The sequence below is a fragment of the Sus scrofa genome, chromosome 13 (assembly GCF_000003025.6).
Source record: "Sus scrofa isolate TJ Tabasco breed Duroc chromosome 13, Sscrofa11.1, whole genome shotgun sequence".
Taxonomy (NCBI): domain Eukaryota; kingdom Metazoa; phylum Chordata; class Mammalia; order Artiodactyla; family Suidae; genus Sus; species Sus scrofa.
The window spans coordinates 135,894,909-135,907,470 of NC_010455.5; the positions used below are offsets into that span (position 1 = coordinate 135,894,909).

A 12,562-nucleotide genomic window follows, 5' to 3' on the forward strand; every position below is an offset into this window, starting at 1 on the left:
GTCTGACCCCAACTGCCCCACCTACCAGTAGCTTGTTCTTGTAAACATATTTCGTGTGTCCTGAAGAGTCTTTGATCTCCTTGCTAAAAACCAAGGAAATCTCAAAGAGGAACAGGTGTCGCTCCCGCCCCTTCCGGATCAGCGACTTCGGGTCCCACACTTGAAAGGCGTCCTGCAGAATCAGCTCCCCCTGCACATCCAGGTTCTCGTCGAACCCTGAAAAACAGCCGTTTCCACCCTGTGCGGTTTTTCTCATGGTGTTCGGGTTGCCACAAACCACGCCCCTCTTGGAGAAAGGCTTCCTCAACCATGAGCCCTCTGTGCCCACTGCACTTTCCTCTCAGGCTGCTCTGCGACTCCTGGACACTTGAGGAGGTCAGGCCTCCTTCCTGCAGAAGAGGGGTGGCGTCTACAGAGCCAGTGTCAGTGGGATCTCCTGCGAAGCTCCCTCACAGCCTCCCCCAGTCCCGCTGTCAGCTGGGACCTCCTGCAAGGGCAACTCCCTCTCCCTTTCCTCCTTTGAGGTTCCCCTGCCTGCCTGAGTGCCCTAGACTCCACTCCATGTGTCGTTGCTGCATTTCTTATATTCCATTCCCAGGACTCCTCCCTTTGCTGGCTCCTGTACAGCCTGGTGCACAAGCCTTCAACAATTTATATTTATACCACTTTAAATCTTTAACAAAGGTGTGTAAGGATCACCCAGATTGATGATGAAAACAGATGCCTGCCCACTCCTCAATCCCCAAGAGACTGGGATCCAGTAGGTGTGGAGTGTAGCCCAAGAATTTGCACTTCTGCTGGGCTCCCAGGTGTTGCTGCTGCTGCTGGTCCACAGACCACACACAGAGTAGCTGGATCCGGAATCCAGGCCAGGGCAGGCTGGAGGAGAAGGTACTTATAGTGGTGGACATGCAGGGGTGGAGGTGGGGGGCAAGTGCAAACAGAAATGAAGGGGGTGGAGAAAGTGCGATACTGGGAATATGCTCAGCTGGTCAGGGCTCAGTCTGGAAAAGGCCATCAGGGCTCCTTCACATGAAGAAGCAGGACTTCCTGTGCTAAGAGTGGCCCAGAAAATACTGAAACCGGAAGACCAGACCTAGTCTTTTTTTTTTTTTTTTTTTTTTTTGGCTGTGCCCATGGCATGTGGAAGTTCCCGGGCTAGGGATCAAACCCACATTAAAACAGTGACCGGAGCCACAGCAGTGACAATGCTGGATCCTTAACCCACTGAGCCACCAGGAAACTCCCATAGTGGGTCTTTTAGATGGCCTTGGGGTAGGGAGGGAAAGCGATGGGGGGAGATGGAGCTCAGGAGAAAAATACCCCACAGATTTACTCTGTACAACAGGGCAGACCCATCTCCCGGATCACCTGTTTGTTAGCCTAGGCTGGGATGTTGAGTATTTACTTAGCTAGCAGCTGCCACTCCAGTACAGCTGCCCTGCCCATATCTGCTCTGCTCTTCGGTGTTAGGAGTGCTTTATTGGAGCCTCACTCTACCAGGGTTCTGGGTCAAGAACATGATCCCAGGGGACTGAACGTGCTTTGGCAAAGTCCTATCAGGTTTCTCACCTGCTGGGAAGGGCATTAGGGTAGCTGCGCACCAATATGAACATACCTAATGCTACTCACCTGGACACTTCAAGATGGAGAGAATGGTAAACTTTATGTTATGCCTATTTTAGTACCAAAAAAAAAAAAAAAAAAAAGAGAAGGGCATAAGGCTGAAGATGGTGGGTGTGGGCGTGCGCAGGATTTCTACTTATTCTGGTGACAAACGCAATGCAAATGCTCTGCAGGGGAAACAGGACTGCTCTGGGTTAGCGTATTTATAGAAATGATGATAGCCTGTCCTACTCACCTTCTCAGGCAGCAAGCTGTCCACATATCTGACTAAGCCTAGGCCTGGTCCTTCCTGGAGGTGGGAGTGAGCTGAGCGGGCCCTTAGGTCTCCTCTCACACCTCCCCAAGGACCTACGTAACAGCCTGCCATTTTCCTCTCTTCTGGCTTTGCCCCTTGCCTGACTTCATGCTGCTCCCCTCTGTGTGGTCTCAGGAAAGGAGGTGGCTCCCCCAGGGAGGCAGGGAGGACGCCTACCTTCCAGCATGCTGACGTGCATGGCGTCATTGGCTTTCTTTGGGACACTGAGCATCACCTCCAGGCCATCCTTGAGTTCCCCTTTCCCTTCTTCACAGCAAGTTAAAAGTTCCTGGGGAAGAAGTCCAGACACAATGAGAAGTGTTTTCCCCAGCTTCCCCCCACCCTGCCACTGCCTAACCCCTCAAGGCAATGACATGCCAGGTCCTCACGGAATTATACACCAGCTTCCTTCTCTGTGATGGTCCCCTCTGAGCCAGAAGGAAAGGAGGCTGGGGAGGAGGGGTCATCGCCAAAGAATTCGACTGCTCTGCTTTTCCCAGACTGAGCTTCCTCAGCTCAGTCTTATCCAAATGAACTCAATTCAACCCAACTTCCAAACGGCTGACATGAGAAGTCAGCCACAAGGACATTTTCTGTCACTCGACTGACCTCCTGGAGGTCAGGGAATACCCCTGGCAAAGCACACGAACAGAGGAGCGGTGCTGTACAATCATAAAGAGGAGACAGAGGGTGTGCAGAGGACCCTCAGCGTTCACGTATATCTCGGCACTCCTACGGCCAGCACACCTCTCCTGCCTGAGTGCTGACTCCCCCCACAGTGAGAGCAACCTGCGCTTATGGGCATTGTAGGTTGACAGCTCTTCAGAGATATAAAATCTTTTTAGATCTCGTGGATCTGGAGTTCCTAACCTAGAGCCAATAGATGGGATTCTAGTCCCTTTATCGTCAGATAAGGACACTGTGATCGAGAGGGAGAGAGATTTCCCCTAGTTTATAGAATTTCTTGGAGGCCATGCAGGGGCTTGAATCCAGGTCTCTTAAATCCACATCCAGTGCTCATCTACCATGCTGATCCTCTCCCCCATGTCCTCCACCATGCCGAGACTTCCTGGAGCATGCCCTCACTTCCACCTCCTCATGGAGACAAGGTCGTTACCTTCTCCATAAATATATATATAAATATATGTATAGTATCTGGCTGATGGAGAAAAGATAATTTCCAACTATCTTAATAACCATAAAGACCATCTGGAATAATTCTGCCCAAACCAGAGGGATGCTGGCTTTCGTATTTTTCCTACAAGGGTTACTATATATCTTGCTCCCTTTGACACAAGCAACAGGTCTGCATCCATACTCTTTCCTCTTGGGGCAGTTGGGGGTCGGGGGAGGGAGGAAGGCAGGGAATGGGTGGAGGGGTGGGGATGTACTTCCAGGAAAAAAAGAACTTGACAAGACCAAACCTTATAAACACATTAATCACAGACCACCTGACAAACCAATGGTACTTTGCTTGCAGGACAGTTCTTATTTTAAGGAATGCTCTTAGTCAGCTATATCTGGCCTGTCTAGAACTTCTTATGGTAAACAAACCTAGAATTCATTGCTCCCTGGAAAGTATCACATAAGCTCTGCAACTATTTAAGTAAAAAAGTGATTCCATTTCATGACACAAATGGCTCTCTTTAGGGTAAGTGATAGGATGCATTTAGAGACCTTGTATGTAAATCTGGGCCACAGCACACCCCAATGCTGTAAGAAAATGACTTGGAGCTGTTGGTGATCCCGGATTCTTTCTGTTTTACCTCTGCCTTGGGATGATTTGTGGCTGTGAAATTATTAGAAAATCTTTATACTTAGTAAGATATCTGACTAGTAAGCATATGATATGAAAATCCAAGGCTTTGTGTTATCTTGGATACATTCCCCTATGAAGAAGGGAACTTAGAGTGTCTGAAGAGGTGTGCTGTCCAGAGCACATGCCTGGGAGGTAGACACGTGCAGTTCTCAGCTCTGTCCTTGGGTCCAGCCAGCATAACAGCATCATTATTCAGAAAGTTGCATTTACTTCTGGAAACCTGGAGTTCTCTGAGTTTCCCCACCCCTTTCTAATCTCAACCCTCCCAACCTGTTCTCATACCCCATCAAGGGAATTTCTAGCCAGAAACATAAGAAGGAAATAAGAAATGTGCTTAGGTTAGCAACAGAAAACACCAACTAATTTAAACTCCCAAAGCAGTTTGGCAGGTCCACCAATCAACCAGCAAAAACAATGAGTCTCCTCATATCCCTGCTGTAGTTTACGATAAGGAGAAGGCTCCACATTTAATTTAGACTCCAAAAGGACAGCGGTAGCAGATTTACACGGAGAATATTGAACACTCTGACTTTCACTTTCATGCAACACCCAAAGGGAGGGACCCCAGAGGATACTGGTAATTAAATGTCAATTTACTTGGAATAAAACTGACTTTAATGAGAAAATAAATTCCATATTATTTATTTAGAGCAAAAGCTCAGCAAACTATTTTTCTTTTACTCAGCAGGTACTCTGCTAACAGCACTTTTAAAAAAGAAGTCAAAAGCAACTTGTCTTTTTTTTCCCCAAATAATTTTATAACTTCTCTAAAAGAAATTGCCACTGCTTTATTTTTTTCCCTCCTGGTACCTACACAGTCCTCTCTTTCTAAAGCATCCAGTTACAGAACAAAGGCCCTGAACTCACCCTTCCGACTGCCTAAAGCAAAACATGGGGAAGCCCATCCACCCTCCACTTCCCTCCCTTGTCCATGTCACAAGATCCATCCTAGGAGCCTTATGGGATTAGCAGGGAGAGGTGAGAAGCTCTATTTCTCTTAGAACTGCATCTTAATTGATTTAAGATACTGGCAGTGTGAGTGGGTAAGTTGGTTTTACGTTGTTTTAATTTACAATCCCACCACTTTCTGAAAAGGCTTTGGTACCCTTAAATTTAAAATTCATGGAAATAAATTTAAAAAAAATCTGGCACAAGAAGAATTACTGAGAAAGGTTGTGCATTACGTAGGATAGGGAAGGAAAGGATAATTATACACAGAAATCTGGGCAAAGGAGAAACTTCTATAAGTGACCATAGATCTGGATGCTAACTATCTGACAAAGGCAAAGAAGGACCTCAAGCTCTTGTGATTTGAAGGTAGGAAGCGCTTCAAGGTAGCTGGTGGGGTGGTTGGGTGGGGAAAGAAGAGGTCCAGGCATGGCTCACTGCTGCCCCCACGCTTCTCATCATGGAACCACAAGAGCTAAGCCAGGAAGATCCCACAGACCCGAAAGGTGGGCACACTACAATGTGACTATAACCTAGATTTGAAACTAGACTGGTTTCCAGGTTTAATGAAGCACCTATTTTTATTATTATTATTATTATTATTTGTCTTTTTGCCATTTCTTGGCCCGCTCCCACGGCATATGGAGATTCCCAGGCTAGGGGTCTAATCAGAGCTGTAGCCACCGGCCTATGCCAGAGCCACAGCAACGTGGGATCCGAGCCGCATCTGCAACCTACACCACAGCTCATGGCAACGCCAGATCCTTAATCCACTGAGCAAGGCCAGGGACCGAACCCGCAACCTCATGGTTCCTAGTCGGATTCACTAACCACTGAGCCACGACAGGAACTCCTAATGAAGTATCTAGAACATGTTAGGTTCAACAAGCATCTCACAGAGGTGCATTTCATCAGATTTTCTCACTATACTACTCATGACATGCCTCTCATTATTTTTTTATCCTTTGCATTTGAGGAGCGACCAAAAAAATATTCAAACTTGGGGAAAACTCCACCCTTACACGTTAAGAATTAATATAGATGGCGTTATATAACTGCCTATGACACTGCTTTCCCAGGCTCTTAGCAGAGAAATGTCATATTTTCAGACTGTAAGTGTATCCTCCTCTGAAAGAATCAGCCCAAATCATTTAGTATTTTACATAATTTGATTATTTGACTTTTAAAGAAAAGATTTTGGAGAAAACCCAAATCTCTTGGTTGGCTCCAGAAGAACCCCTAACATATGGGATCCTAAAGACACAGATTGTCATTATGGTTTAATATGTATTTTTAAACTATTTCCTCTCAAAAACCTCTTAGTCTTGACAAACTCAGTGATTAGGGTGATGGTAGGTGCTTCCCTGGGCCTCCGGCGCCCATGTAGACCAGCACTGCCCCTGAGACCTTGACCCCAGATCCTATCAGGAATAGGGGCCACCAGGAGGAATCTGCCCAAAGGGACAGACAAGAGAAGCTCTATGTACCAGCCAGTGCCTGGGCGGCAGTCACTACAAGCTGTGCCATGGTGGGTGCCTGGGAAAATAGTCACAACTTGTCCCTTTTCCCATTTCTCCCCTAAAATAAGCATCTGGAATTTCAGGGGCTGGAATATGCAGTCTGGAGCGACAATGCCGGCATGGGCTCATCTCTGAAGTTCTGCTCCAGGGGGAGGAAAGGTCTTCGGGTGGAAGCTCTGCCATCCTTGGGCAAAGGTGGGACTCCCTGGGCTGGGTCAGCAGGGTGCCAAGGGGGGACGTGGAGGAGAGGGGAGGTACCTTTAGAAGCAGCTGGTACTTGGTGATCCTCTGGACAGGCTTAATCAGGTAGGAAGAGATGGAGTTGGCCAGACCATGCCGCTGCTGTATCTCCTACAGGGATGGAAACAGGCACCGTCAGGCACAGAGGGAGAGGTGTAGGTACAGTCTAGGAGGAGGGGCATGGGGTAAGGAGAGAGGAGAAAAGAGAATAGGGGTGACGATTATGAGAAGTGATTCTTTGATGGGAAAGGGAAACAAGAGAGATCAAGATGCATAAACAGAAAAAAAAAAAAGGAGAGATGGAAAAAAAAAGGGAGAAACTTTAGGGAAAGAAAGCAGATTTACGAAATGGAAATGCAATGACAAAGACATGGAGAGTGATAAAAACAGAAAAAGGAATTGATGAGGTAAGCAACAGGTGGAATGGTGAAGGAGAGGTGAAGAAGCAGGGCTGAAAGGAAACAAACCCGGAGTTGAGGAAACACAAGGGGGTAAAAGAGAAGATGAGAATAAAGAGAAGGTGGAGAGGGAGGCTCCGATACGTATTCTGAGGGCTCCCGAGTCTGCATTTGCCCACAGTCTCCTTCTTAAAGCTGCAGAAGAGCATCTCTCTCTGTTTTTTTACCATTCCTCCTCTCTCTAAATTTAACACATCCCAACCTTAGAATCACCCCTATATTCCCTTTCACTTTCTCCCTCTCTCATTCTTCAGGTCTTTTGAGCTGGAAACCATGGGATTCACTTTCAGCTGTTTTCCTTCTGCTTCCCCTGGTGACCAGTCCTTCCTCTCCATTCCCACCCCCACTGCTCACATCATCCACACCCGGGGTTAAGACCTCAGCCTCCAATTGCTGTTTGTGCCGCTAGGCTCTTATTTGAGTCCACTTTCCACGCCTCCTCCACAGTGACCTTCCATTCCCTGAAGCCTGAGTGTTAGGAATGTTGGAGAAGGGGATATTTCAGTCCTTTCCCTCAAGAACTGTACACTCTGGCTAGCTGAGAACTCTCTCTCTCTCCCTCTCTCTCTCTCTCTCTCTCTCTCTCTCTCTCTCTCTCTCACACACACCACACCACACACACACACACACACACACACACGAGAGCAACGAAGAGTAAGAGAAGACATTCTCCCTGGTGACAGTCAGTGAGAACAGGGAGAAATCACAGGGCCTGGAGGGGCTGTCAATGGTTTAGTCAAGACAAAGTGTTCAGCTGGGGCTTAGAGGAGGGGCAGGGGCTGGTGAAGTGCAAGGTCAGAGCAAGGGCACGCCCGAGAAGGGAAACGTATAAACCAGAACCCACAGGAAAGAATCACTGGGTCTTTAGAGGGTCATGAGGACCACCATCTCAGAGGAGGCACACCTCATTCTAAAAAAAGTGAAAATACAGTTAGTTAAGCCAGATATATGTAGGTCCTTGACGGGCTCAAACTAGAAGAATGAATTCGGATTTGAGGGTGAACATCTCAATGGTAAATCTTTCAGACAAGAAGACCGTGGTGAACACAATGTTTCCAATAGATGAATACAAGCCTAAGAGCAATGTGGAGGGTGGAGGTGGGGGCGGGGGGGGGGGAAATAGAGATTGAGAAGCCAATTAGGAGACTACTGCAAAAACCTGACTGTGTAAACATAATCTAGCAGTTCCACTCTTAGGTATATACCTGAGAGAACTCAAAACATATGTCTGCACAAAAACTTGTATGAAATGTTCACAGCAGTATTATTCATAACAATGAAAAGTTGACACATCCGAAATATTCATCAATGGATGAATAAAACCCAAATGTATTATATTCATATAATGGAGAGTTAATTGGCCATAAAATGGAACAAAAACTGAGACACACTACCATACAGACGAACCTTGAAAGCTTTATGCTAGTGAAGGAAGTGAGTTACAAAAGAACACATATCATTCCATTTTTAATGACATGTCCAGAACAGGAAAATCGATAGAGCCAGAAAAGAGATCCTTGATTGCTTAGGGCTCGGGGAGTAGGTGGGAGGATAAGGTGGAGGGGGTGACAGCTAAAGGGTGTGGGGTTGCTTTTTGAGGTGATGAAAATGTCCTAGAATTGCCGGTGGGGATGACTGTATGTGCCTGTGAATACTCTAAAAACAAACTGTACCCTTCACATATATGTACAATCTCTGTCACCAGGTGTGTGATGTGGGTGCTTGCCAGAAACTGGGATTGGTGAGAACAAAGCATTGGCAAGATTACAACAGACATGTTAAAGCTCAATAAGACAGGACTTGCTATGTGGCCATAAAGGAGGGTGGAGAAGAGGGATGTAAAATTTTAAAAATCACTCCATCTCCTGCCAACTCTCCCAGGAAGCAGCAGTTTTCTCACTCATTTGCCTCTTCCCTAGAGGTGAGTAGTTATAGCAGGGCTCATTCAAGGAAAATGGGCAAAACAGCTGGCAGCTTGACCCTTTCTGGACAAGTGAACATTGTGAGTTTACCTGGGGGCTTTGGCAGGAGAGCACAGACAATAACGTGCCTTTGACAGGCTCCGCTCTCTGAGAAGATGCCTAGTTCCGGGAAGGGTTCGTGGGGAGAGCGAGGAAGAGGCAGCCTGGGTGGATGGGTCAGCCCAGCCAAGCTTAGCTAGCAACGCGGCACCAGATGCCACAGCCTCACAGTTCCCACGTCTGCAGCAGAAAATTCTGGATAATGACAACGGGTGGGCCTTTCTGGGACTTGAATTTTCTGTGCTCTCTTTATAATAATGGATAATAAAGACTGTCTTTATTAGAGCTTTATCTCTTATAGAAGGAGGGCCTAAAACAGATGGTTGCTAAGTGTAGAATCTAGGGGACCCCTTTGGATGGAATGGGAAAAAGCTACAAAGATCATGCTTTTTGGAAAGCTTTGGGAACAATCAGGGGAGTTTATTGCTCTTCCTCCCCACCTCCAGGCCAAGCTCCAGGAACTCCTACTGGACTGGTTTTCTGGCTTCCATCAGCCTCCTCAATTAACGTGGAGGCTCATCAGGCACGATGCTGGAACTGGGGGGCAGGATGCGAAATTTGGGATATATCTGACTTACAAGTCAAAGTCTAGAAATTGGCTAGAAGCAGGGATATGAGGAATGTAGGACAAAAGGAAAAGACAGTTTAGCACTAGACTGTAACATATATAAAATGAGCCAGGTAAACTACCACTCAACCTGGAAAGGCTCACAGGTCGGGGGAGGCGTGTGTAATGAAAAGTTACATCATTAACCTGCCAAAAGGCAAATTGTTACATACGCTGTAGAGAGAAAAAAGCATACTGCAGGCCCAGAGAGAGGCAAGGATTTATGCAGGAAGCGACATGTGACTTTTAAAAGATAGGGAGAATTTTAAGAGTGACTGTGTGTGTGTGTGTGTGTGTGTGGTGTGTGTGTATGCGCATGCACACGCATGCAGAAGGGGCCACAAACAGCAAGAGCAGTGTAAGCAAAGATAAGGAAGCAGCAGAGTCTGAGGCATGCTCAGAGCACAGGATGTGTATGTTCAGAAAAATGTAAAGTGAAAGATAGGACACAGCGCATTTAAAGCTTCAAAAAGACCCTTCTGCACACTGTTGACAAATACCCAGAAATAACTTAAATGATTAAGCAAAGACAATAGTAGTACAGGGCATCCAATATGCTATCCAATAAATTCTGACACCAAGTTAGAGAAGAACTTTTCTTGGATTTTCTGCTTAAACACATACAAGCTCAGAAATTCCACCTTGGCACCATTCCCATATTAGTATTCCATTTTAAAAAAGCACGGGGAACTCTATCTAGTCACTTATGGTGGAGCATGATGGAGGATAATGCGAGAAAAAGAATGTATACATGTGTGTGACTGGGTCAATTTGCTGTACAGTAGAAAACTGACAGAACACAGTAAACCAACTATGATGGAAAAAATAAAAATCACTTAAAAATGCAACATTTACAGCATAGAAAAAAAGACAAAGAAATTATAACAAAGTGGTAGCACTAGATATCTTTGGTATTAAAATTAAATTATTTTTTGAAAAAAAATTAAAAGGCACATATGTTTTTTCTTGTCTGGCTTTCACCCATTCAAGTGTCATTCCTTCACTGAGCAACAAGATACTTGCAGAATCACTTCTGTTACAGCAGTGTCAGGCTAGAAAGATGCTCAGAGAATGTTTATTTTGTCACCTCAAGTCTTGGACCCATGTTTGGATGTCTGACTCCCCATGGGGCCTGAAACACTACCCTGACATTCAAATATTTATGAAGGGAATGAGGTAGGCAGAAAGACAGACTGATAGGCATTAAAATGTTCTGAATTTCAAGTTTTGCCACATTTTTTTATGGCTGTACCCATGGCATGTGGAAGTTCCCGGGCCAGGGTTCAAACTTGTACCTCTGCAGTGACCCAACCTAGCAGGTGAATTCTTAAGCCACTGCACCATGGCCTCCAAGTTTTGTCCCTTTTGATATGACTACCAGAATGGCCATCACTCCCGCCATCTCTCCTCTCTCTGAGCTTTCCTTTGTATTCTCGTTTCTTTTCTCCCTCCAGTTCTTCCTGTGCATCCTGCAGGGACCCATTTGATTCTGTTCATTTTATAGCCAATAGATCACTCTCTGGGGACTGGCACTACATAGACACTATCATTCACCAATGGGACTGCATCCTCCCCCTAAACCAGAGGACCTGACAAGGTGCATCGGCTCTGGGTCTTCTCTCAGCTTCTATTACAGCACAAGTGCTCAACCCTGGCTGTTTGTTCCTCTCACTTGGAAATGTTCAAAGCTCTCAATGCCCAGGCCAAGCCCAAGCTGATCATCTCAGAATTGGGGGTGAGACCCAGGAATCAGGATTTGTCAAGGCTCCCTGTGTAGTTTTCCATGTGTAGTCCAGGTTGAAACAAAAGCATTTGAGTAGTGGTTCTCAAACTCCAGGGGGTGTCAGATCACTTGGAGGGCTTCCTAAAACTTATAGATTGTTGGGCTCTAGCCATGGCGGGTTCTGACTCAGTAGATCTGGAGCAGGGTCCAAAATACACATTTCTAACTGGTTCTCAGGTGCTGCTGATGCGGCTGGGCTGAGATCACAGTTTGAGAACCCCTGCATTTGAGGAGCTGTGCATGCAGTATTAGTGGGGCACATCTATCAGCACCTGCATCATGGGAACGCCTCCTCTGACAGGAGATTCATGGTCAGCTCAGTTTGGTGCTGAGGCAAACAGGCAAATGTGCAGTGTTTGAAACCACAACACTGGAAATGGGATAGAGTAAAATGAAAGATAAATACTGCTTTTGTTTTTCTCCATGTTTCGGCTATGACAGAGGTATTTTCGGGGTTTTTTTGGAGGTGGGGGTAGGGTGAGGTAGGAGGGCATCCAGTAAAGAAAAAAATGAGGAAGAAAGGATAGTTAAAGATCCAATATCTTGGAGTTCCCATCATGGCTCAGTGGTTAACGAACCTGATCAGTATCTATGAGGATGTGGGTTCGATCCCTGGCCTTGCTCAGTAGGTTAAGGATCCGGTGTTGCCGTGAGCTATGGTGTAGGTTGCAGACACAGCTCAGATCCTGTGTTGCTGTGGCTGTGGTGTAGGCCGGCAGCCACGGCTCTGATTTGACCCCTAGCCTGGGAACCTCCATATGCCTCAGGTGCGGCCCTAGAAACACACACACACACAAAAGCCAATATCTCTTCATTGCAGCACTATTTACAATAGCCAAGATACAGAGGTAACCTAAATGTCCATTGACAGAAGAATGGATACAATGGAATATTAGCCATAAAAAAGAATGAATAATGCCATTTCAGCAACATGGATGGACCTAGAAACTATCATACCAAATGAAGTTAGTCAGACAGTGAAAAACAAACATCATATGCTATCACTTGTATGTGGAATCTAAAAAAAGGATACACATGAACTTATTTGCAAAACAGAAACAGACTCACAGACTTTGAAAAAGTTACAGTTACCAAAGAGGACAGGTAGGGGGAGAGGGACGGACTGGGGGTTTGGGACTGGCATATGCACACTGAGGTATATGGAATCACTGGCCAATGGGGACCTGCTGTAGAGCACAGGGAACTCGACCCAATATTCTGTGATCATCTATGTGGGAAAAGAAT

At 46.1% G+C, this 12,562-nt stretch overlaps 1 protein-coding gene across 1 annotated transcript in view; it reads right to left on the minus strand.

Moving 5' to 3' along the window:
* Positions 1–12,562, minus strand: part of KALRN (kalirin RhoGEF kinase) — a 623,278-nt gene that overhangs the window by 241,114 nt on the left and 369,602 nt on the right. Inside the window, 3 exon segments of the mRNA XM_021071254.1 lie at positions 26–216; positions 2,099–2,210; positions 6,467–6,559. Of these exon segments, the coding sequence (XP_020926913.1) occupies positions 26–216; positions 2,099–2,210; positions 6,467–6,559 (396 nt within the window).